Source organism: Anabrus simplex, chromosome 9, assembly GCF_040414725.1.
Source record: "Anabrus simplex isolate iqAnaSimp1 chromosome 9, ASM4041472v1, whole genome shotgun sequence".
NCBI lineage: Eukaryota > Metazoa > Arthropoda > Insecta > Orthoptera > Tettigoniidae > Anabrus > Anabrus simplex.
In genome coordinates, this window is record NC_090273.1 from 95188293 (window position 1) to 95215979 (window position 27687).

Genomic DNA, 27687 nt, shown 5'->3' on the forward strand with positions numbered 1-27687 from the left:
TATTTTCTTTTTTCTAGCTCCACCTGCTCTTCTGGCAGCATTAGAGGATTCTACTGGCAGTCTCCAGGAAGAAAGTCACGTTGGAGTACTAGATGCAGTTCTAGGAAAAGCAGGTATCGGTACTCAGCGGACTTCTCGAAGAAGTGTGGAAGCCATTTACCTGGCTGATGAATCAGATGAACATGGTGATACTTCTAACTTTGGCGAAGTGTTTCCAGATGTTGTTAACAAAACTGAGCCCATAGCTTCATTTGACAGTGCTGATTCTATAAGGTCTGCTGAAGCCTCTGGCCTGTACAAAGTTGATACAGGTGATTGTAACGAGACACTCAGAGTACTTGGTCTTGAACAGGTTTGTGCTGATGATCCCAACAGTGTGTCTCCACTTCCTGACTTATGTACTAAAGATGTTGATATAGCCAAAGAAGACCATTCTGATCTCGTTTTGAATCAGGCAAGTGATTCTTCAGTAAATCAGGACAAAAATATCTCAGAACAGAAGGTATTAGATGCTGAGACGTGTACCAGAGAAAAGGATAATCATCAGTTGACTGACCCTTATGATTTTCAGTCAGAACTTAAAGGAGTAATCAAGGATAGGGAGCTAACGTGTGAAAGAGACCTGCTATCTAGTAAATCTGATCCCTTGATGAATTTGACAAGTGAATCAAAGAGTGCAATAATGGGGAGTGTTGAGAAATCTGTTCTTCATGAAGTTGAAGAAGATAAAACTTTGAATGAAATTGAAAAGTCTAATATAGAAGTGTGCATGGAGAATGAGAATGATATTGAAAATTCAGTCTTGGAAGTTATAGATGATGCTGGATTGTCCATCGAGGGTACTTCTATTACACAAGCAAACATTGATAATGATAATCAGATTAGTACTGATGATGATACTTGTGGTAATGTGCCATGTGTTTCAGATAGAGAGGTAACAGGTATACAAGTTACTGAGCAGAAATCTATTTTGGAAGTCAATACTGTATGTGATTCTAGTAGCAGTCATATATCGAGTAATCTTAAGGCAGTTGGAGACAGTAGTGATGTGGAGTTAGGCACAGATGTTTCTCATAGTGTTGACCATGGGCTCTCTGTCTCTAAAACTAGGCCGGAAGGGACTGTTTCTCATATTGATAAATCTTTGGGACAGAAAGTTCATGGGTGTGAAGATGTTGATGTTTACGTGTCTTCTGTTCCAGACATGTGTGAGACAGTTCAAGAAATGAAAGATAATGTAACTGGTGATGATATAACGATTACTCGTATTGGTGTTGCTACTGAGCATAGTTCTATTGACAAACATTCTGTCTTATTGGAAGCAGAGACCAACAAAGTAGTTGTTGACAAAAGTGAATCATCTGACTTAAAAATTGATTCTATGGATCTTTTAAGTAATTCTAATGAAATACCAGTTCCTCTCATTGATGTAAGTAATGATCTATTTGTTGATGATAAATCATCCATTCCAGATTCTGGGACTAGTCAGCTGACTTGCGTTAATAAGTCACATTCTTTGAACGATGAAATGATCCGCAATTTGAATAGTAATGGAAAACCTCTTTTAGAAGATGATGCTGGAACTAGTGCTACTAGTAAGAAGTCATTAGTAGAAGACGTTATTGCTGATGCTCAGGTTTCTGCTGATGGATCAGTGAAGTCCAATACCAGTGCAGACAATCTTCCAGATGGTATGATATCTGTTAATTCTGGTGGATTAAGTAATCTGATTGATAATATATCCTCTATGTCAGAGGTTGCTGTTGACCCTATTGTTATGGGCAGTGTTGACAACATTTCAGATGTAAATATAGACATTAAAAGTGACCTCAGTTGCGAAGAAAATTCCTCTGTTCCTGATGATCATGGTTGCAGCATCAAGGAAGACTCTTCTCTGCAGAAATTTTGTCATGAAAGTCTTAGTCGTGAAAAGTTTTCTATTGGAGAAATTAAGAGTGAAATTAAATTCAGTGCTGTTACAGAGGGAAGTTTGAATGTTGATGTGCCCAAAGCAAACACCATCAGTGCTGTTGAAGTATCCGTAAGTGATGAAAAATGTCCTCTAGTGTTTAATAGTTCTGATAATACAATTAACTGTGAGAAGATGTCAGAAACTAATATTGGTGGCAGTTCCTCATCTCCAGTTGTTGATTTGGATGAGACTGTATATGATAATGAATTACTTGTAGTAGGAATAAAGGAATCATCGCCTGCAAATTTGATTCTTAAAGATAGAGATAGCTCTTTGCCAGAAAAGAGCACAGTGCAATATTCTGTTGAAAATGACTCCCTTAAGATAAGCTCTAATGGTGTTGAAGATGATACTTGGAAAGCTCCAGTCCTTGCAGAAGTTACCAGCCTTAGTGCTCAAACCTGTAATTTAGAATCCATTGAAGGAAAGTTACAAGAAATAGATCCAGACAACAGTCCAAATGCAGGGAAACTAGTTAGTAGTGTTGACCCTTCTGTTAGCAGTGATCTGAATTTGGAGAAAACATTACCTGATGATGTTGATTCTGAAATATTTGTCTTACCTGAAGAAGTACCTGAGAATACTGATAAGCCTGAAACTTCTGAAAATGATTTCAAACCATCTGATGTTTCCAATCAATTCAGTACAAAGCTTGATCTTGAAGCACAAACAGGAAATATTATTGATAAGAGTGGAAACTGTGTAGAAAATGTTTCCACTCTTGGAAGTGAAGACGAAAAATTACTTGTATCTGGGGTTGTCAGCAGTGAAGGTGAAAACTACATTTTACCGACTTCATTGTCTTTGGTAACTAAGGATGATACCATTAATAAGCTGTCAGCAGAGCCATGTTTATCAGATAAAAGTACATGTGAAATGAAAGAAGACCGTTTACAGCAGCATGTTTCAATTGTTATTTCTTCTGACTCATCTGATGTAGAGGCTGAATTAAAAGATCATAAAAATTCTGAGAAAACTTATGAATCAAATAAGGGTCCTTTTGAACAGGAATTCTCAATGGATGACAATGAGACTGAAGCAAGCTATCTTAATATTCAACAGCCTGATGTTGAAGCAAGTAAATCTGATTTTTCAGAGGGAACTCAATTACTGCCAGAAGTATCATTTAGTGAGAAGCTTGTTGGTAGAAAGGAAGATAAAGAATCCTCTTCTGAACCTATTAGAAGCTCTGTTGACACTGGAAAACTCAAATCTTTGGTGAATTCAACAATTGACAAAGATGATTCATCCATACAGAAGATTGCTGAAAATGTTAACAGTTTACTTAGTCCTCAAAAGCGAAGTGCAGATATTGGTGTCAATGCCAAATTATCTGGACATGAGGTTAGTAAAAGAGCTATTCAATTAATTCCTGGAACATCCTCATTTCGAAAAGTTCCAGAACGTACTCTAGACTTGATAGAGAAGGCATCTCTCTCACAAGAGTCTTCAGTTTCCTCTCATATAAGTTCTGACAATAAGATGAGTGCTCTTTGTTCTTCTGTTTTGAAAGCTAAGAAACAAACTGCAGTTCGACTTACTAGGCTAGATAACAAAATTGTTCAGAGATATTCCAATGGTAGAATCAGTATAGACAAGACTGTTGGTACGATAGTGAGATCACCTGTTCAGCCGCTCAGATCAAAAGATGATCATAAAAAATCGGAGGCATCACCTCCGCAGTTGTTAATTCCTAATGATAAGGAGAAAGTAAAGCCTTCGCCTGATTATTCTGGTGGGAGTAATCCAATCGAGAGTTCTTTACAACTTCCAGCACCTAATGGAAATAGGCATTTAATGCAAGACTTGGATGCTCATAAGACTGTGAAGGATAAGATCGACACAGACACAGTTGCTGTAATAGATAGGAAGCTGAGTAGTAAAGAAGTCTGCTTGGAAAAGAATGTGAATAAAAAGAAGGTGCTTGATTTGGTGGATAAAAGAAGAAAAATTGATTCCGAAAGTTTAGAAGCTTTTATGCAGCGATATGGAATTAGTAAGTCATCAAGTAAAGAAGGGAAATCACTTCCCATAAAGGACACTCAGAAGAATGTTGGTAAAGATTCACATTCCATTGGTAAGTTACAGAGTTCTGACAAAATGGTGAAGTCTTTAGTTAATAAGTTAGGTCCAGATGTTAGTGTAAGGGCTGTTGGAAAAGCTTCAGTCAAGGAACCTCCTGGCAGCAAAGAAGAGCATCTTTTGCGAGGCAGAGGTAACAGTACAGATGATGGGAAGAAAGGTTCTGTGAAACTGAGTTCAGGTCCTAGTATGAAACCTGGAGTTGAGCTGCTTAGTTCAGAAAGTGCCATAGAAGTTAGATCATCATCATCATCAACATCCGGCGAGAACTTCACTCCCAGCAATGACCTAACATCGTTAGCTCAGAAACTTGGCTCATATTGTAGTAGTGTTAAAAGTGTTGAACTGTCATCTGTAAATGAGAGTGGTACTAGTTTTAATTCAAAGAAAGAACCCAAGGAAGCTGAAGGGAAGATCTCATTTAGGCAGAAGAGAAAGTTATCTGGTGATTTAAAGTTATCTCCATACAATGATAATATTACGCCTCAAGAAATGAGAAAACTATTCCCTTCTAAATCTGATACTGTAAAACCTGTTAATTCCAGGCGTTTGGAATTAGTTGGAACTAGTCAAAGTTCACTTTCTTCTACGGAAGCTGGGAGTACACAGAAGAATGAAGTTCAGCTTACAAATTTGAAAAATAGCATTGACGAACATTCTGAGGTCACAGAGGACAATAGTTCTCAGAATGCCACAGGGCGGGAGTTTTCTAAAATAGTTGATCCTGAAGTGTCCTTGACCAGGCTGTTTGGAACAACATTGTGTGAAGATACACCTGTTCATTTGGCTACCCCCGAGCCAGTGGAAGAAAATCTTTTAGAACTTCTCGAAGATAGTCCTCCTCATGTTGATGAAAACTCTTCAAATGTGCAGACATCTCTAGATAACCATGAAAAAATATCGCAGAAAGAAATTCAGGAAGTCCAAAAGTCTTCTGATTCTCCGAGTAACAAAGAAACACCTGCAAGGAAGAGACGACGGCATTTGATTGATGAAATAAAACAAAACTCCATTATTAAACCACTAGCAGATTCGGTTATTACACCTGAAGTGGATACATCTAAACTGGATCAAAATGAAACTCCAGCATTTAGTCCTGGAATGGAATCCCCTAACCTGGATGACAAACTTAGTAGTGTGCGGCGTGTTTCAGGACTTGTGCCCTCCAAACTGAGGAGTGCAGCTGACAAAGAACTTCAGAAGGCAGAGAGACGGTTGCGTTATATGAAACGTAAAGAATCCATTGAAGATACTCCTTCACCCATTTCCAAGATCTCTGAAAGAGAAGATTCTTTAAAGACAGCTGTAGTCAAATTAAAGCGCACTGATTTGAATAATAAATCACCGAATACGTTGGAGAAAGTGAATAACCAGAAAAGGCAGGCCAAGGTAAGGGAAGAAAGTAGCGTTTGTGATGTACGTGTTACTCGTCAGGCATCACATTCAAATATAAAAAATACTCCTTCCCCCATTGCTTCTGTAAGAGAAAAGAAATTTAAAGAGAAAATGCCTTCAGCTGATGACAGGCTCCAACCAGAATCTATTTACAAACTGCGATCTAGCCCTAGGAATACTCCGTCTCCATTAAATCATGTTAAGGAATTGAGTGTTGAAAAGAAGTCTGTGAAAGTGGCTGAAACCGTGGTTAGAGGTGAAGAGGTTGAAAAACAGAAGGATGGTATACATACAAGGTTAAGGGGAAATTCACTCCATTTGTTTGCATTGTCAGGTGAGAAGTTGATTGAAAAGGATAAGCAAGTTAGCACTCGGAAGAGAGTACCTTCAGGTTTGGACTCCTCGCTACCACCCAGGTTGCCTACACGACAAAGTAGGAAAAGGAAACTCAGTGGAACAGATATTGAGACTTCAAAGAGTGAAGTGATGAATGAAATAATTCCTTGTAGTCTGAATAGTTCTGCTCTTGCTAAGAGTGTGAAAGTTAGTGAAATAGGAGTAGTTGGAGAAAATGATCTTGATGTCAGTGGTTGGCATGAAAGCATTCCTACAAGTTCAGAACTGACATCTAGCTACAGTAATTCCCCACCTCCTCCTCTACCGGCTTTTACGTATAAAGATTTGAAGAGGAATGTGTTTGAAGTGAAATTACCTTCTTCTTTGTGGGCAACCCAAGTGGAGACAAATGGTCGGTTTGTGTCATTCAGCCGTATGGCTAGTAACTCTAATAGTAGTCGTGTATCGATGGACAAAGCTGTGCTTTTCATGGGAACTTGTGAACCTGCTGTATTTTTCCATGAGAAACGCATGTCTATGCCTGTAGAAGCATTCCGTTCTTTAGAGGAAGTGAGTGATTTTCTTCACAAAGTACACAGTGTTGCATTTTGTCATGGTACAGGCATTCCTCAAGCAACATTTGCCAGCCAGTGTTTGGGCTATGTGGATGAATCAGACATGGATCTAAGATGTTCACAGTGTGCATTGTACAGGAAGAAGGCTATAGTTCTGTGTGAAATGCAGACGTTCAAACAAGTTCGTGTGTGAACCTTATAAAATTTCTCATATGATAGATTGTGTAGATATTGTAATTTTTAGTATTGTGTAATGTGTACATATTGTATAAAGAAACAGATAGGTTTGACCATGTGATCTTAAAATTTTTGAGGGATTGATGCAGAATATCTTTATTTAACAACCTCAGTAAACTATTAACATTTATTATTATTTTACCTGTCGCTTTCGTTGTATAGAAAATGCTGATTGTGCAAATATGAAATATTCCACCCATGAGTTAGCAAGTTCATGTAAAATTTTATCATACATAGTGTAAGATTTATGTTTCAATTTCTTTCATTTATAACCCTTTTAACTGCTTAGTTATAACATGCGTTACCACATGCTAGTGCTAAGTTTTACTACTCATTTCCATGCTGTTTATAAATTGTTTAATTCTGAGAAAAAAGCAGTTAAATTTATATCCCTAAATGAGTTCATTGTCAAAGGTTTAATGCATGCTACTATTACTACGATCAAAACTGTGAACTGCAGGATGAAAATTATTGTTTCGCAGTCATTAGCATGAACTTCATGCTTCCTTCTATTGTCAACAGCTGTTGCAACAAGAGTCTCATTGTCACTTTCACTCTCTGTTTCACACACACGTTGAAATCGCAATCAGTCTCTCCATTATTAATTATCTATTGGACTTGTTTGTTGAAATGCGATAAAATGTTTCGTCATCTTGTAGTTTATCTGGTTTATTTCTCATAAAATCCATGCCTCTTGATGTACCTGGTTTGACCGGGTGTAAGCCATGCTTTCACTGGACAAGATGAAACATCTCGTGAAGTTATATTTCTTTCTCTAAACAAAAGATTCTGGAAACTGTCAGTTGTTTCCTTATACTCTCGCAAGATGACCACAAAGGTAAAAAAGATTGCAGTTTTTAGAAATTTTCCTTTTTTACAGTTTGCTTTACGTTGCAGCGACACAGATAGGTCTTATGGCGATCTCTTGGAAATAGTACCATAACATCATAAAGGAAGCCGTACACCGAAAGCTTACCACTGGCTGCTGGTAACTGTGAACACCGTAGTTGCAGCGCGTGGTACTGTAAAGGTAAATTGGCCTTATCTGTGTTTTATTTTCATTAGCTGTGAACATGGTTGGAGAGAGCTTTGTACTCTTTCTCTATGTATAGTGTTCCATTTGGAGTGATAAATGTTTTTTGTTTCTTCTGATAGTACCTTGATTTATTCGAATTGACTCTGACACACATTACAGTCAAGAAAAAACTCGTACTCTCCTTATGTCGTAATTATTCCCCTTGTCCACAGTTGATCTTGCTTTGAGTTTAGGTCATTGATCTCCATCTCTGCCTATTTTTCTACCAAAAGTTGCCATTCTTCCTTTGGTCGTGTTCAGTTTGTTCTTTCCATCGTTTCCTGGGTAGATCTTTTCCCTACAACCTCCAGTTCAAGCATTCATCCTCATTCCTCCTGTTCTTTTCATGCACCCATACTATCTCAGTCTTCATTATTCTACTCTCCCACTCCATATAGGCCTACACCTAGTGTTTCTCCTATTACCATATTACTTATATGGTCCTGTATTTTCTTGGCCAGTATACTTGTTAGGAATTTCGTCTCACTTGCCTGGATTTTACTTCCCTGTGCTTTGTTCATGATCCAAGTTTCAGCTCCATTTGTCAGTAGTTCTTGTACATGATTTCCTAGTGTTGTGTTGGCACTTCCTTACTCTATAACAATCCTCTCTCATTCTGGTAAAACCCTACACTAACTCCACTCTCCTGCTTTTCTCCTATGTCATTCTTCCATTTTCCGATATCACTCCAAGGTACTGAAATGTTTTTACTACCTCGAGTGGTTTCCCATGAACTATTATACCTCCTCTTCCATTTCGTGATCATCTTTATATGTCATAATAGAGGAAGTATTTTTTACTGTGTGAAGTAAAAGGTTTTTTTTTTTTGTAATTAATACAGGATTTGACCATACAAGTAAAAAATAATGCAGCTCTTGTAGAAATATTACCATAACATCATAAAGGAAATCACACATGGAAAGCTTAGCACTAGCTGCTGGTAACTGTAAACGCTGCAATTGCAGTGCTTAGCACTGTAAAGGTAAATTTGTCTAGATTGTTCTTTCCATCGTTTCCTGGGTCTACCTCTAGGTCTTTCCCTCCAACATCAAGTTAAACATTTACTTCAGGATCCTCATTCCTCTCATTCTTTTCACAAACCTATACCACCTCTGTCTCGAGGTAATCTCTTGGGGTAAATATATCACCACCAACAAACTTACTTTCTTCTTTTTAATTTAATGCACATAACATTCAGTATTGAAGTGTTTAGGAGGAAAGTACGTCTGTTGATGTATTGCAGAGAGTTTATTAATAATTGATGTTGACATAAAAAAAAAAAAAAAGAGTCTTAGTACATACTGTACAACATCTGTTATTCAGATATTCAATAATCTGTAGTTATTTTTATATTCTGTATGAATTTCATTTTAACTCTTGACTTTTGGACTATTAAAAGATACACTTACATCTCAGAGGTTACAGATGTGGTCCAAAATGAAATTCGTCCAGAGAGGCTCTCACTCTTTAGGTCTTGTACTGTCTGTTTTAATAATATTCAATGGAGTAAACAAATTTGAAGATATAATATTGATATTTTTAATGTCGAGGTGAAATGGTAATCCATGGTGGAAATTAAATTTTGTCACACGTCTTTTATGAAATCTTGGGTGAAATAAAAAATAGGAATTTGTATAATTTCTAAATTTATTTTAGTATGTATAAACCTATTTTCTTGTATTATATGAATTTTTAAAACAAGGAATATCATATTGAAAAATCACTTTACAAAAACTCTGTTTACTATCCAATTTCAGTTGTTCTGTGGTTTGTTTTCCAATTTCTCTCAATTCATTCAAATTTTATAGCATCATAGGTCGTCATATCTTACAGGGAAAACAGTTGCTGAAATGTTTTGTGCAATTACATGTGGAATGGTGTAGACATATTTTTCTTGGCTTTTTTCCCTGGCTATTCCAGTCATCCTATCCCTTCTTCATCATACAACACACATATTCTCCTTTGATTCCTATAGTCTGCTGGGAAAAGACCGTAACTAATGTCCATTCCAAGAAGAACCTCAACATGATCACTCACAGAAACTGGAATCGATTTTACTTCAATCTTCTTAGTTATCTTTACGTTCATGAACTCGCAGGTGATTTTTCCAAGAAAGAAATGTATGAGTATTTTCTTAACGGTTGCCATTAACCGAGATCGATGAAGATTATTGTTAGACTGTTATATTTAGTGCTAGCACACACTGTGTATATGGTACATAATTTAATCTGACACTAAAATGTGCTTGCCATGGGACACAGAACAATACGCTAGTGATTTACGTGCATTTTTAATAAAGCATTGAGCCATAGGTCTTAGTGAATTTTCGAGTGCTATGACATCTGTATGGATGATTTTTGATTGCTATTGCCAATTTTATTATGGTTATTACAATATGATCTTGAAGGTTTCTTTTTTTTTCTTTTCTCTTTCCAATTTGTATGTTTCCCTCCACTTTACAAATCCTTTGGGAACCATTCTCCTCAATTTGTATGTTTCTCTCCAGTTGGGAATCGTTCCTCTGGCTCCAATGAAAAGACATTGACACGCTAAAATTCATGGGATAGGGTTCTAGTATCGTATAGACCCTCCTCTAGCTCAGACAAGTGTAGCAACTCCTAATGGCATCTATTCCACAAGTGGAGGAAACAGTTCTGGAGAGATTCTGACCCATGTCGAATCCTACCATCCTACCTACATGTTCACTAAGGACAACATATGTCCATCTATTGTGACAAGAGAAACAAAATATATGACAGAACGTACATATTTGCCTCATAGTTCCCTCCAGGGATTCGATTGAGGGTGCCTCACTGACGAGAAAATGTGCTGAATATTCCACTCCTCCAAACAGCTTGACTCATCGGACCAAGCTACATGATGCCAGTCCTCCAGGATCCAATTAGCGACGTACTTAGTGTCATAGTGTTAACCGCTTCAGAGGTGGGTTCTGGCTGACCTGTGCCAGAAAAGTGAGTTTTTTCGGAGTAAATTATTTATATTTACAAAGCAAGGAACAAGTAACAATTATTAAGGGAAAATATTCATATATTATTCAAGGTTAATAAAAACTTACTTTACACTCTTATTTACACTTTTTTTACAGTAGGTCTGTGATATGGTTTCATAAAAGATTGGTGTTTTGAGAATACTGTCATGTGAACAATACATTCCATTTCAGGCTTTTGTATTATTCTCATCAACAACACTAACACAATAAACTGTCAAATTTCATAAGAGTTTGTTTCTTTCCAAAACTGTGCCTTGGCATGAGGAGATTTATGTACAATTTCTAAATGCACTTTTAACATGCGATTTTATTTCGGTCACTGTCAAATTTACAACTTTATCCGATAAAACAGTTCAAAACAGTCAATCGCACTCACCTCTGGTATTAATCCAACCCTCACACCAGGATTTCCCATAAATGGAATTATATTACGTTGCACACTATTCCTAGGCTTACATTTTTCCCACACGAACGTATTATATATTCAATATCTCCTACCAGCAGCTTAGCTTCTAACGTAATATCTTCACTTTCACTAGAAATACTAAGGTCATCATCCGAAGAATCAATAGAATAATTATCACTACTATAAGAAATACTAATGTCATTTAGAGATTCATATTTGATGTAGTTCCTTATTTTGCCTTCAGACAAACATCTCTTCTGTTTCGCACTCACCATTTCTGTTTACCTCGTCAGCTGGCCAGAGATTGTATATATAAAGTAAAGAAGATTAGACATATTTTATGCCAGAGACTTCACGAATACAGCTGGAAACACTCCCGCCATCTTTTGAGAATGTTGGAAAACATTTTCCAAAGAGATTACAGTATCCGAGAACTTATTGGGCGATCGTGAAATGAGCACTGCAGCTAAACGAGAATTTCTCGGGCGGTGATGTTATGGGCAAGCGTGCGCCACCCGAGAATTACTCGGACGTGCCACTGAAGAGGTTAACAAGGGCACTCTGGTAGATCTTCTGCTCCATATCCCACTGATGTTACGGAATGCTGCTCTGACCTGCTGGACCTCCTGTACTGAATTTGGATGTGATTTAAGCCAGTGTGGCTTGTCTGTTACCACGGACAATTCGCCAGATGCTGCTAATCACAATCATTAAGCACCCATGATGGGTTGCTGCGCTGTTCACTGTGGGTGGTAATGCCTTCCATGAGGTATTCCAGATACACGTCACCATCGATCGAGGAACGTTAGATATCCATGCAACTTTGACGACGGAATGTTCCATCCATTTGGCCCCCACTAACATGCTTTGCTGTGGCCAACACAGATAGTCTTTACACGCACTTGGGAAATCAGATCTTACCTGATACAGGTCTGGGCACTTCCAAGATGTCACGGTATGGTGGTGCCTCCGACTGTTACCTACATTGTTTAGATGACAGTCGTGCTTTGTTGTTGGTTTGATAGAATGTATTCTTCTATTTTTCACGTCGCACCAACATAGTTTATGGCAATGATGGGATAGGAAAGGCCTGCCAATGAGAAGGAAGTGGCCATGGCCTTAATTAAGGTACAGCCCCAGCATTTGCCTGGTGTGAAAATGGCAAGCCATGGAAAACCATCTTCAGGACTGCCGACAGTGGGGTTCGAACCCACTATCTTCCGGATGCAAGCTCACAGCTGCGAGCTCCTAACCACACGGCCAACTTGCCCGGTAATGGATCGTTTAAAGCTGTGGGTAAACACATTAGATTTTAGTGGTTTACAGAGACATCTATATTCATACAGGAAGCCATGGGGTCTAGTTTACAAGTGATTCAGAGATGGTCATGTTTCCACAGACGATGATGCACACTCCAGCAGTCGCATCAGTCAGAAATGAAGAAGTGTTTGCCAGAGTTGCTGCATAAATTAGACTAGACTGCAGCAGATCTAGGTGATTCTGCAGTTCTGTCAGGTGATTTGATGATGCTCTGTCTGTGCGAAGATATTGTTACAAATAACTAGTCTTTGCGTTGTATCTATCCCCTATCCAAAAATCGTTAGGCAGGATGGCGATCGCTAAGTTCACGCCATGAAAAGAAGAATGTTATGCAGACTAATAACAATAATTGCAAGAATTTTGACTTTGTTTAGGCCTGTTCAAAGAGGATGATTACATATTTATACTATCTCTTAATACAAAAATCACCACCACCATCCCTGCATGTAAATTTTGATATTCAGTTTTGCTCTTGCAGGTAGTGTAGTAGAGTAAGCCAGATCTCTCGAGGACATACTATGGCTGAATTTTAATTAATTTTGTTGGATGAGCAGATGTTGACCAGAGATCTTTCTTCATACTGACATTGTACGACATGGAGTGTCGAATGTATATTTTTCTGTCCTTGAAAAATCCTATTACCTCTCCGGGTTTGAACCTGTCATCTTGGGATCTGGCAGCCAGCACACTATCACGGATCCACAGAGAGAGCTGTTATACACACTGATCTAAAGGGAAGACTACGGTAGTAGTGTTTCTCAATGTCCAGCACGTGGTACATCAATTCATTCCTGGAGGTCAAACTGTCTTAAGAAGATGTATGTTACTGTTCTTGAACACCTTCATGTGTGGTGTTATGAAAAAGGACTCATTTGTGACAAGCAAAAAAGTCCACCATGTTGACAACCCGGTGCACTAGTCACCCTTAGTGAATGAATACTTCACCAAGCATGAAATACCTGTTCTACAGCCTTCTTTCTCTCTTGATCTAGCTCCAGCGTTCAGAAACATATCACAAGTGATAAATTTCATATTTGGTTTCATACTGATGTTACATGTTCAGATTATGTGTATTATTATTGTGCTTTTACGGCCACATTGGACCACTGTAAAAAATGTCAAAAACATATCAGATGTAAGGCTTTTCAGGCATTTGCTCTGTTAACCAAGGTTTCGTCTTAGGTCTGACACTAGACTCATCAGAGTGGGATGTGTCAGACAAAACGGTGGTTAATAGAGCAAACGCCTGAAAAGCCTTACATCTGATATGTTTTTGACATTTTTGACATGCTCTATTGGTGAAAAATATCTAATTCCCTCCATGGGATTTTAGAGTTTTCCATTTGGACCACTGTAGTAAATTTCTGTCCCGTCATATCTGATATTTTATGTTCTTTTCTTTTCTGATCTTCCAGTATTTCTTCATTCTATCTGATCTTCGTTGTCGTTCTTCTTCTGAAAATATCCTTTTAGTTTTTGTTTAGTTGTTTGGTAGGGATCTAACTTTACTATTCTTCAATTTATTTACTTTGTTTGATTTATTCTTTAAATCCTCCATTGTTGTCTAATTCTTTCATGTCTTCTTTTATTTCTTTTATCCAGACAGGTTGTTACTTTTGTTTCCAAAGCTTTTCCAAAATTCTGCGTATTAACCTGTCTTGAGGTGTTCTAGATAGATAGATAGATAGATAGATAGATAATGCCTTTATTGGTGGCGAAGAATGATATTCTCTTCTTTCTCATGAAACCCGTTATAGGTTCTATTTCCTGATATACTGCTGAATTTGGGATGATGCGCCATTCAGATTATGTGTATATATACTGTATAATATATATATAGACTAGACAATCTATGACAGTAATTCTTTATTAGAATTTATTTAAAATGGTCCACCTATTCATTACAAGTTTAGGCTATCAAGTGCTGTGACACTCGTTCAGATGATTTCCAACAATTGCTGCTGAAAATGTTATGATTTTTACAGTCTGATCATGAAGTTGTTTTTCCAATTTTTTTTTCCTTCCACTCTTCAAATCCTTCAGTAATTATTCCTCTGATTCCAAAGAAAATACACTGACATGCCGGAAGTCATGGGATAGGGGTCCATTATTGTGTAGACCCTCATCTAGTTCGGCCAAATGTAGCAACTCGTGGCATCGGTTCCACAAGTTAATGGAAGAAACACCTGTGGAGAAATTCTGACCCTACCATCAGCTTGAGACAACTGGAACAATTACTCAAGTCAATATGGAACCAAATATGAAATTTATCGCTCGTAATGATACTGCCAGGGGGGAGATGCTATCTCAGTCTTAATATTTCGGAAATAAGTTGACATCTCAGTTTTCAAACAATGTTTAAATTCCATTCATAAGAAACCCAAGAATGCAAGTTGGGCACAACAGACACAATTCAGAATTAATTCATTACAAATCAAAAGTGAAAGAAAATTTCTTTTACAAAAGGTAATCCATTTCAAATGCCAAATTATATGATGTGCATCTGGTCCCAATATTTTTGGCCTCATTAGAGTGGGACTCTTTTCCACTGCTATGTAAATCAGAAGCTATTTATACTCTGTCGAAAAAGAAAAGTCACTTAAAAAAAAAACTAGAGAATCTTAAAGCCAATAAATTAGGAAACAATCTGAATAATAATCCTATTTCTTAGTAAGAAAACATTACTTATAGTTTCTATCCATCCATTAAGAATCTTACCTATTTATCTCTAAGTGAAACAGAACAGGACATGTTAAGTACAGGACCAAAACTCAATTGGTTGAACTTCTCTAATTCAAATAATCTTATAACCACTAAGTTGAAACTGAACACGCTATTAATAAATAACTAATATATAAACAGGATTAACTGGATGGTGTTATGCATCACTTGACCAAGCGCCAAAAGTAGATTTTGAGATATTGACACAAACGCAAAATCCTTTGTATTAATTCACATTTTCTGTTAAATGTGAGGTATTCTATACCAAAATGAAGACAGAAACATAAATTTTCTTCTTAATGTATAAAATTTAGGGATATTTGAAGTATATTGTCGTAATCTGAGATAATGGCGCTTGGTCACTTGATGCTTTATTGCGGTTACCTTAGTTTTTTGTTTAGCATCACTTGACCAACAAATAAAACTGTCATTTAGTGATCGAATGGACTTTCAAAAATTCAGTGCAGTGTAAAATATGATACTTGTTAACTAATGTTATTCCTTATTTAAGTTCAGGATTAAGTTATACATAACAGAATACAACATGACATAGAAAAACATGAATTTTAGAATATAGTATAGAAATTACACTGGTGTAACATAATGCAGGATTTTAAGAATTTTCGAGTTCAAAATCCATATTTCCACAATCAGACCCATCTATATCATCGTCTATTCCAGGTTCACTAAACAGGTCCTTATAGAAAGGCTTAGCATCGTTGGGAATTCGCTTCATGAGGGAGCGCAGGTCGTTCAGCTTCGCTTCTGAAACTGGTTTTCCATTGGGCCATAACGGAGTGAGTAGACCATGTAGAGCTGATCCATTTTCATTCTGAAGCCGGCGACGAACTTAAATAGATCAATGAAAATTTAAGTACATTTAGTAACGCATTTATCACACCTGAAATTCGTTTACTGCAGTCAAGTGTTGTTGGTTAACTTTTGCTGGAGAGAATGTTGTGGGATCTACACCTTCAGTTGCATGTTTCTTATCAATTGGAACAGCTTCCTCTGTTGTATTATTTTCATCGATTACAAAAAAACATTTTAGGGAAAGCTAGGAAACGTGCATACACATTTTGAATTCCTTATTTACAAGTGTGCCACTCTGCAAACTATATCAATGTGGTTAGATGACTGTAGAATTTCACTGAATGTACCAAAATGTGAAACCATGATCTTTACTCTTCGACGTCCACCTCTCCCACCACCAATCTTCCTAAATGGAACAGCCATCCAATGGACGCCTAACGACAAGGCCGTGAAGTACCTGGGAGTATTCCTTGACCGTTGCTTATCATGGAAATACCATATAAATCAGAAATTAAATCTAAGATATGCACGACTAAGAAGACTATATCCTCTCCTAAACAGGAAATCTTCCCTCAAATTTGAATGTGGATTACTTCTCTACAAATCACTGCTCCGTCCTTTATTCACCTACGCTTGTCCAGTCTGGGGAGGGGCGGCTCGAACCACTATCAGACGCCTGCAATCATTCCAAATCAAAGTTCTCCGTATCATCACCAACGCTCCTTGGTACGTCCGAAACAAACAGTTACATCGTGAACTTCAGTTAGACACTTTGGAACACGTGATTTCAATGCACGCCAAGACGTTCTTCAAGAAACTCCAAAATGTGCCTAGTGCTGTGTTCTTCGCCCTTGGAAAACGATCCACACTTCCACGACGGATTAAAAGTAGACTTCCTCAAGATCTTTTACTTTCGCCTAGAGAAGAATCTGAACATGAACAGTGAATGTTTGTGTTTATCAAAAATAAAATACATCAACGTGAACGAATTTCCGGGAATCCACATTTAGCATCATACGACCAAGTGACTGCACGCGTGTCGTGTGGTCATTTGATGCGTAATTCAGACTCAGAAATGGTGGTTGGTCACTTGATGCAAAACTTCAATTTAATGATTGTGAGGTTGGCGTTTGGTCAAAATGCATTTCCTGCGAAATCATATTGAGAATAAAAGTCCGAACCATAACCTATGTAAAGTTTACACCTTTCGCTACCAGATGGTGCAATAATCTAAAAAAATCGATTTTGGCGCTTGGTCAGTTGATGCATAACACCATCCAACTGAGGTTTGAAGTTAGGAAAAGTTGTATAACATGTTCAAGGAATAAAAATATAAAGGGTCTACCAGCTCCAACAAACAGATGTTAAAGTTGAAATGGAGGATGAAAAAAAATAATATCGTAATCACTGAAGCTGACAAAGGGAGCACCACTGTTTTGATGACTAAAAACAGTTACATCAACAGAAATATTTTTCTCAAATAGCAGTTTTTTTTTAAATAAAAAAGATCCCATTAAAATATTCAAAAACCTAAAACAAATACTTAATAACACCCTTTTTCTTTTCAACGAACAGGAAAACTTCAAATGGATTAGCATGAACCCTAGACTTCCTACTGCCAAAGCTTTACCGAAAATTCTTAAGAACGATATCCCTGTTAGACCAGTTACACAAGTGTGCAACCAAAAAACTGTCTTCATAATTTTATCCGATTCTTACATTTTTGGATTTGCCAAATTCAAAAATGACCACCGTTTCTTCCTGGGACATCACGTTTTTTCACAATAAAATGTAATTTAGTCAAACAGGTAGCTAGAAATCGTTAAATTTCACTTCAATGAACAGACTTCTTTGTTTGGGAAAGTCAAAAATGACCAGTTGTTGCATTTTGGCAGCAGCAATATGAATTCAATAGCATACTAGAACAGATGATTTTGTTTCAATTTTCCGCTCTCTCTCTCTCTCTCTCTCTCTCTCTCTCTCTCTCAAAATAAGTGTGATGCCTCCATGAAAGTGTGTTAATTCACCTGTCAGTTTCTGTTTCATATGTGCAGAATTCTTGGTGAAAAAGCAGCAGTTGAATATCACGGATTTTGTTAAGAAAGTTTATTTTGTTTATTTTAAATTAAAACTTGGTGGCCAAGATATTTGGGCTCCTCATGAAGTATGTAAGCAGTGCTTGGAAGATCTTCGTAGTTGGTCAGAAGGCAAGATAAAAGCTTTTTGATTTGGAATTCCTGTGATGTTTCACAAACAAAAGAATCATAGTAAAGATTGATATTTCTGTTCCTGTAATGTGAAGGGTTACAATTCAAAGTGGAAGTGCACCATCACTTACCCAATCTTGCTTCTTCTATTCGTCCCATTCCCCTTAGTCCAGATGTCCCTGTGCCCGACCCACCAACAAATCTGGATGAAGCCAATTTGCCCATTGAGGATGGAACTGCACCTCAGCCTGAAGATGAATCAGGTTGTTCGGATGTGGAAGTTGACGAACCACAACTTTTCTCGCAAGAGGAACTCGATGATTTGGTGAGAGATCTAGATCTACCTAAGCAATCTGCTGAATTACTTGGTTCTAGACTTACAAGCAAAAAATTGTTGAAGGGTACATCTTTTGCATGATACAGACATCGGGAAAAAAAGACTTTCTGCCTTACTTTTTTCAGGAGGACAATTTGGTGTTTTGCTCTGATTTAGAGAGGTTGATGGCTCAGTTTCACATTCGGTATGATTCTTCTGAATGGAAGCTTTTCATTGACTCTTCCAAAAGAAGCTTAAAAGCAGTTTTACTACACAATGGTGGCTGTTATGTGTCCATTCCTGTTGCTCATTCCATGTACTTGTTGAAGACTTATGAGAATTTGGAGTTGGTACTCAAGAAAGTGGCCCCCTTTTGGGTGGGGGTCCATAGAATAACACCCACGGTATCCCCTGCCTGTTGTAAGAGGCGACTGAAAGGGGCCCCAGGGGCCCTGAACTTCGGAGAGTGTGTTGGGGATTATGGGGCTCTTAGCTGAGTCCTGGTATTGCTTCCACTTACTTGTGCCAGGCTCCTCACTTTTATCCGTCCTATCCGACCTCCCTTGGTCGACTCTTTCTTTTCTGACCCTGACGGTATTAGAGCACTCGCCCTTCGTGACCCTTGTCTTCCTTTGGCCAATACCTTCATTTTTCAAAGTGTCGGATCCCTTCTAATTTGTCTCTCTGATTAGTTTTATACAGAGGATGGTTGCCTAGTTGAACTTTCTCTTAAAACAATAATCACCACCACCACCACCTCAAGAAAGTGGGTTACCAAGACCACAACTGGTTGGTATGTGGGGATTTAAAACTATTGTGTATGGTGCTGGGACGACAGGCTGGGTACACCAAATACCCTTGTTTTCTATGTTTATGTTGCAGTAGAGAAGCAAAAAAATTGGCCACCAAGAGATCTAGTTGTTGGCGAAAGGAATGTCCTCAGGTAAACATTGATACTCCCGAGAAGATTTTATTACAACCTCTACATTTAAAATTAGGATTAATGAAGCAATTTGTTAAGGCAGTTCCCAAAGCTAGCGAATGCTTCAAGTACTTGGGATCCAAGTTTCCAGGTTTATTGGAGGCAAAACTGAAAGAGGATTTTTTTTTTTTTTTTTGTTGGCCCGGATATTAGAAAACTCATATCCAACAAAGACTTCATCAGTTCAGTGACTCCAACTTAAAAATAAGCGTGAGTTGTCTTTACTGTGGTTATATAAAAAATAAAAAACTTTTTGGGAAACAAAAAAGCACCCAAATTACAAGGAAATGGTAGAAACAATGTTGAAAGCATTCCAAAAGCTTAAAAGTCCATTTTCTAAACTCACACCTTGACTATTTTGCTGAAAATTTGGGAGCAGTGAGTGAAGAGCAGGGAGAACCAACATTTCCATCAATATATAAAAGAAATGGAGAGAAGGTATCAAGGGAAATGTAGTGTTATGTTGATGGCTGACAACTGCTGTATGCTGTACAGGGATCTTCCGGAAGCCACCTACATGAGGAAAAGCTCAAAAAGAAGTTTGGAGTTTAAAAAAGGTGATCTCACAAGCAAGTGTGGTGTTGATTTTATTACCTGTGCAAATGAGCTAATTTTTTTATGTAAATAAAATATTTGTGTTAAGAGAACTTTTTAAACGTTGACCACCCGTTTATTCGAAAACCTGACATTCCAGGATAAAACAGTTGTCATTCTTGGATTCAGTGCACCACAACACGTAAGAATGAAAACTGAAATGATAATGACGTATGACTTTTAGTGCCGAGAGTGTCCGAGGACATGTTCAGCTCGCCAGGTGCAGGTCTTTCGATTTGACTCCCGTAGGCGACCTGTATGTCGTGATGAAGATGAAATGATGATGAAGACAACACACACACCCAGCCCCCGTGCCAACAAAATTAACTAATGATGGTTAAAATTCCCGACCCTGCCGGGAATCGAACCCGGGACCCTTTTGACCAAAGGCCAGCACGCTAACCATTTAGCCATGGAGCCAGACCACATAAGAATAAGTGCACTAAACCGAAACAGCTGATTGAAAATTCCTTTTTGCAGCCCTTGTTATTATCTTCAGAAATAGTCCCACCTATAAAAACTTTCTAATTTATCCTAAAATTTCTACTGAAGCATTACAGTTTATTTTAAGAAAACCTCCGTTAGAAAAATTCCGTAGAATTTTGTAACATTTCTAAAAAAAAAAAGAACTTATAAAACTACAGCCGCATCACACAATGCATTCCTTCGACATTACCAATACGTATGCTAGTATTCCTATTAATAAAACTATTAATTTAATCAAAGAAAATTTAAATAAACATAGCAACCTAAGTAAGTGAATATTTTAGAATTCTTTCTGAACAATAATTATTTTTAATATATAGACAGATGCTTTCATGGCCCGTAATTGTAGACATAATAATAAGCTTTTGGGCTTTTGCCATGTCATGAAAACAAGGTGAAATTCTTGACGTTCCGCTCTACGTCTTCAGAAGAAAATATGACATTATGGTAAAGCATTCTTAAATTAAAACCTTCATTATTAGAGAAGTGTTCCTTGCGAACATACGAGATATTCTTCTGAAGATGCGGAGGAAAGTTCTCTGTGAAACTTAAAGAATTTCACCTTGTTTTCTTAATGCTGCAAAAGCTTATTATCATGTCTACAATAATTATTTTACTTTCAACAATGTTATTTACCAGCAAAGAGGACTCCCAATGGAGTCACCAGCATCGGGAATCTTAGTCAAAATTTACATAGATAATTTAGATATAATCAAAATAATATCATCAATGGAATCTTTAATTGGTCATATGTTGACAGCATTTTTGCTATTATTAATCAGTGTACCCGAAACCAAACCCCATGGCACTACAACCCTTGAAGGGTCTTGGCCTACCAAGCAACCACTGCTCAGCCCGAAGGCCTGCAGATTATGAGGTCGTGTGGTCAGCACAACGAATCCTCTTGGCTGTTATTCTTGGCTTTCTAGACCGGAGCCGCTATCTCACCGTCAAATAGCTCCTCAATTCTAATCGCGTAGGCTGATCAGTGTATCACTGACAGTAAAACTATACTAGAGCAATATAATTTTTTAAATCCCCACATAAAATTTACAGTTGAATCAGAAATGAATCTGATCTCTAAATTACGAGGAATAATAATGCTGTTATTTAGATATTTTCTGACAATAAATGTCATCAAACAGGATTCCCTTCATCCAGGTGCTCACATTTTATAGCATGCTCAACATTCCACTTTCTAATAAACATTATTATAAGGAAATTTGTAATATATAGGCCTACACCAGAGCGTTCAACAATGGTTGCAATAAAAAATTTGTTTACAAAATCATTAATAAAGAATAAGCTGCTCACATCACTGAAAAAAAAAAAAAAAAAAAGGTGGGGAAAGAAAGGATTTTGTCACTTTTAACAATAACAACACCTTATATCACATCACAAATATAATTAAACAACAGAACTTTAACAATGCCTTTAAAACAAACATCACCAATTCATAAGTATGTACACAATCTAGGGTTTAAAAGTTAAAATATTTCCATCGTAAAGTCGGTTACATCAATCAAACTGGCAGACGTTTTCAACTCTAAAGAATGTGTAAACGCCAAAAACAAAAAAAAAAACAGATTCTCTGCGATGAGCAGTCGTATGACTGAATATAACCATTCATTTTCTTCTATAAACAAAGATCCAGATATCATACACTTAGCTAACAAAGGTGCCTTTCTCAACATACTTGAAAATATCCATATACATCTCGACCTAAAATATAATTCTAAATTCAACCTTACTAAAATTCAGAAAAAGTAAATATACTTTTTGACATAATAATAATAAATAATTCATTACAGCAAACTAATAAGCCTTTCAAAACATGCAACAAGCAAGCCACTCCCTCTTCACCACTGCTTTCACTCTACAGCAACAGTCCAAGGCAGTTGCCTGCTAGAACTAATTCGAACGTCAACGCAACCTTGGAGTCCACTTTATGAGTACGTACCCGTCCAACGTGTTTTTATCATTCTTTGTAGTCAAATTTTCATCAGCATACTATTCAGTTTTCTGATCTTTCTTTTTCTTCTAGATATCTCTCTCAAGTCATAGAAGAGCTTTAATATTTACTACCACTAGATTGTCAGGTATCATGGTCCACTACATAAGATAATAAAGAAGTTCCCTCCAGCCTGTTATGACATTTTAATTAGCACTGGTTCTGCTTATTATTAGACGAGACTTTTACACTGTCAAGACAAAGAAAGGCACTGAATGGTGGTGTATTTTTATGTGTTAATGTCTTCAAAATTTCATTTTATCATATCTCTTGTGTAACATATTTTATGATTTTTAAGATATCTTCCATAATCATTTATTAGCTGAAGATGACCAGACAAGTACTAATTTTAACATTACTATATATACATGGTTCAGGTGTGGGTTACTGTAGTCACGTCCTAGTTCGTAAACTATGGGCAACGGCTGAGTGGTCCTAAGAGTCGGGATACCAGTTGCTATGGGATGGGAGTGGGCATCTCGGACATATTCTGAGTCGTGGCCCTCCTTGTGCTCATGCGTCTAGGACTATACAATTCACCGGTGGTCCATAACCCGTTAGAGGAGAGATCCTCACTTGGACTCTGTGCAAGTAGGGTAGCATCCTGCTTCATGAATTTACCGAGCTCAGAACATTTTAAGCAGAGCCCCACTCCCATTTGACAGGCGAGGGACTCCTTGGAAAAAACTTCACGAACGAAATGGAATTCGATGGAGAGCTATCAATATTAATGGGGCTTATGGAAGAAAGAAAGAAAGAGGATGTATCTGGATGTGCTTAGGAGTAAGTGATATTCGGGTAAGGGGAGATAACGAGGAAGAGATAAGAGATTATAAAGTGTACTTGACGGGTGTTAGAAAGGCAAGGGCAGAGTCTGGGGTAAGGCTGTTTATCAGGAATACCATTGCGCACAACATAGTTTCTGTTAGGCACGTAAATGAGCGAATGATGTGGGTAGCTTTGTCAGTTGGAGGAATTAGGACTAGAATTGTGTCCGTGTATTCACCATGTGAGGGTGCAGATGAGGATGAAGTGGACAAGTTTTATAAAGCATTGAGTGACGTGGTCAGGGTTAACAGCAAAAATAGGATAGTGCTAATGGGTGATTTCAATACGAGAGTTGGGAATAGAACTGAAGGATACGAAAGGGTGATAGGTAAATGTGGGGAAGATATGGAAGCTAAAGGGAATGGGAAGTGTTTGCTGGACTTCTGTGCTAATTATGGGTTTAGCAGTTACGAATAGATTCTTCAAGCATAAGGCTATTCACCGCTACACATGGGAGGCTAGGGTACCAGATCCATAATAGACTATATCTTAACCGATTTCGAATTCAGGAAATCTGCTAGGAATGTACGAGTTTTTCAGGGATTTTTCGATGATACAGACCACTATCTGATCTGTAGTGAACTAAGTATCTCTAGGCCTAGGGTAGAGAAAGTGAAATCTGTCTGCAAACAAATAAGGGTAGAAAATCTCCAGGACGAGGAAATTAGACAGAAGTACATGGATATGATTAGTGAGAGGTTTCGAATAGTAGCCAGTAAGCAGGTTCAGGATATTGAAAGGGAATGGGTGGCATGCAGGGATGCTGTAGTAGAAAGAGCAAGGGAATGCCTAGGAACAACTGTGTGTAAAGATGGGAAAATGCGAACATCTTGGTGGAATGATAAAGTCAGAGTAGCTTGTAACCATAAAAAGAAGGCTCATCAGAAATGGCTCCAAACAAGGGCCGAGGCAGACAGGGATTTGTACGTAGATGAAAGAAACAGAGCAAAACAAATAGTTGTTGAATCCAAAAGGAAGTCGTGGGAAGATTTTGGTAATAACCTGGAAAGGCTAGGTCAAGCAGCAGGGAAACCTTTTTGGACAGTAATAAAGAATCTTAGGAAGGGAGGGGAAAAAGGAAATGAACAGTGTTTTGAGTAATTCAGATGAACTCATAATAGATCCCAGGGAATCACTGGAGAGGTGGAGGGAATATTTTGAACATCTTATCAACGTAAAAGGAAATCTTCCTGGTGGTGTTGCGAACAGCCAAGCTCATGGGGAGGAGGAATATGATGCTGGTGAAATTATGCTTGAAGAAGTGGAAAGGATGGTAAATAAACTCCATTGTCATAAAGCAGCAGGAATAGATGAAATTAGACCTGAAATGGTGAAGTATAGTGGGAAGGCAGGGATGAAATGGCTTCATAAAGTAGTAAGATTAGCATGGACAAAAGCAGTAATTGCACCTATCTATAAGCAAGGGAACAGGGAGGGTTGCAGCAACTATCGAGGTATCTCATTGATTAGTATACCAGGCGAAGTATTCACTGGCATCATGGAAGGGAGGGTGCGATCAGTCGTTGAGAGGAAGTTGGATGAAAACCAGTGTGGTTTCAGACCACAGAGAGGCTGTCAGGATCAGATTTTCAGTATGTGCCAGGTAATTGACAAATGCTCTTAGAGGAATGGACAGTTGTGTTTATGTTTCGTATATCTGGAGAAAGGATATGACAGGGTACCGAGGGTCAAGATGTTCACCATACTGGGGGACTATGGGATCAAGAGTAGATTATTAAAATCAATCAACGGCATTTATGTTGACAATTGGGCTGCAGTGAGAGTTGATGGTAGAATGAGTTCTTGGTTCAGGGTACTTACAGGGGTTAGACAAGGCTGTAATCTTTCACCTTTGCTGTTCGTTAGTTTACATGGAACATCTGCTGAAAGGTATAAAATGGCAGGGAGGGATTCAGTTACGTGGAAATGTAGTAAGCAGTCTGGCCTATGCTGACGACTTGGTCTTGATGGCAAATTGTACCGAAAGCCTGCAGTCTAATATCTTGGAACTTGAAAATAGGTGCAATGAGTATGGTATGAAAATTAGCCTCTCGAAGACTAAATTGATGTCAGTAGGTAAGAAATTCAACAGAATTGAATGTCAGATTGGTGATACAAAGTTAGAACAGGTCGATAATTTCAAGTATTTAGGTTGTGTGTTCTCCCAGAATGGTAATATAGTAAGTGAGATTGAATCAAGGTATAGTAAAGCTAATGCAGTGAGCTCGCAGTTGCGATCAACAGTATTCTGTAAGAAGGAAGTCAGCTCCCAGACAAAACTATCTTTACATCGGTCTGTTTTCACACCAACTTTGCTTTACGGGAGTGAAAGCTGTGTGGACTCAGGATATCTTATTCATAAGTTAGAAGTAAGAGACATGAAAGTAGCAAGAATGATTGCTTGTACAAACAGGTGGGAACAATGGCTGGAGGGTACTCGGAATGATATAAAGGCTAATTTAGGAATGAACTCAATGGATGAAGCTGTACGCATAAACCGGCTTTGGTGGTGGGGTCATGAGGCGAATGATGGAGGATAGGTTACCTAGGAGAATAATGGACTCTGTTATGATGGGTAAGAGAAGTAGCGGTAGACCAGGACGACAATGGTTAGACTCAGTTTCTAATGATTTAAAGATAAGAGGTATAGAACTAAATGAGGCCACAACACTAGTTTCAAATAGAGGATTGTGGCGACATTTAGTAAATTCACAGAGGCTTGCAGACTGAATGCTGAAAGACATAACAGGCTATAATGATTATGTATGTATATATACACTATTCAGATTCAAGTGGATAGTCTAAACTTGTCTTTAGTAGGTGGACTATTGTAAATAAATATTTATAAACAATTATTGTCATAAATTCAAAAGCATACTGAAGTGATCCAGTTTATCCTTGGCAAAAGAGAGAAGACCTGCAAGATAAATATACTGCCGGAGGTCACAGAAGATAGCCTGCAGGGCTGTTTTTATAAGTGGTACGAACACTGGCAGAAATATGTTACTAACCAAGTTGGTTGATTTGAAGGTGGTGTCTTGTAAAAGTTTACATGCTCAACCATTGGAACTGCAGTGGCCTAGGTCTGGGCATTAATTTGATGTTGGAAGGCAATTTTTTTTCCTTTCTTTTCTCAATGACTGAGAAATCAGGAGACCTATTTTTGTTGATGCTACTCAATGGCATCTGCTTACAATGTTTGCATGCTGAGAGGCTAGCCGCATTGTCATTTATAGCAACCACCCAAAATGGCCTAATTAGTCTTTGTTGAATTTATTTTAACAGGAAAATATGTTTTGTCATCATCTCATTTATATCTTTCACAGAAGAGGAAGGCAAACTCACTACAACCTGTCCTATCTCATTGTCTCTACAAGACCTCTCAAAGTCTATGCAATATCAAATAGCAAATAGAAAAAAAAGTGTCTGTTTATAGTTAATTATGAAGCCTGGTGACATCATTGGTAATGTATCTTCTGGTAGGAGATATTGGGTAAAACTGAAGCAATTCAGCAAATTAACAATCCAAAGTGTTCAGTTATACTGTATACAGAACTGATGGGACATAGAAAATATGCTACTCTTATAACCTCGTGATTTATGTGATATATTTAGGCAAATTACATTTTTCACTTCGAATTTTGTTGTACGGTAATTGAAAGGGTTTCTTTACGGTGGTATTTTTATGTTAAGCCATTTTTAGCTAAACTGAAAACCATTTTGTCATTGTCATCAGCTAATATTCATATCCAAGTATTCATGTCTCTCCTGCGATTCTTCCAACATTTGAATTCGGGGATGCAGATGCCTTTGATGGTTAAGGAGACCAATCCTGGCATGAAACATACGACCACATTGGTGCACCTTATACAGGGTGGTTGAGCCTAGCGTTATTTACGCCTCTGACATTTTTCTGCTTCCTGTCTAAGATGTTCACACTCAAATTGTTTAACAGCAGCTGCAGTAGTTGTGTGTCAGCGAGTGTGGTCTCCTACAATGAAATCCCAAGTTCTTGGATCAATGTCAGTACTCCTGAAGGTCTTCTTAATCTGATCTTTATAGCACTTCAGAGGGGTACCATGGGGTCTTTAAACAGAAATTCGCAATAAATGTAGTCATCCCACTTGATGTTCATAATATAGCTGAACTTCTGTTGATGGGAGCATTCTAGTTTCTTCATATCACAGCGATTTAGTGTCCAGGTTTCACACCCATAGAGCAGGGTGGAGATGACAACCGCTCGATACTCCATCAATTTTGTATATATTCTTAGATCTTTATTCAGGCAGACCTGATGTGTAAGACGTCCGATAGCTTTATG

At 37.8% G+C, this 27687-nt stretch overlaps 1 protein-coding gene across 1 annotated transcript in view; it reads left to right on the top strand.

Moving 5' to 3' along the window:
• LOC136881220 (serine-rich adhesin for platelets) overlaps positions 1 to 27248 on the top strand; it is a 91997-nt gene extending 64749 nt beyond the window's left edge. Inside the window, exons 4-8 of the mRNA XM_067153949.2 lie at positions 18 to 6545; positions 17997 to 18149; positions 18245 to 18474; positions 18612 to 18885; positions 27103 to 27248. Coding sequence (XP_067010050.2) covers positions 18 to 6545; positions 17997 to 18149; positions 18245 to 18474; positions 18612 to 18885; positions 27103 to 27248 — 7331 coding nt within the window. The remainder of the gene's footprint in view (positions 1 to 17; positions 6546 to 17996; positions 18150 to 18244; positions 18475 to 18611; positions 18886 to 27102) is intronic.
• The last annotated feature ends 439 nt before the right edge of the window (positions 27249 to 27687 follow it).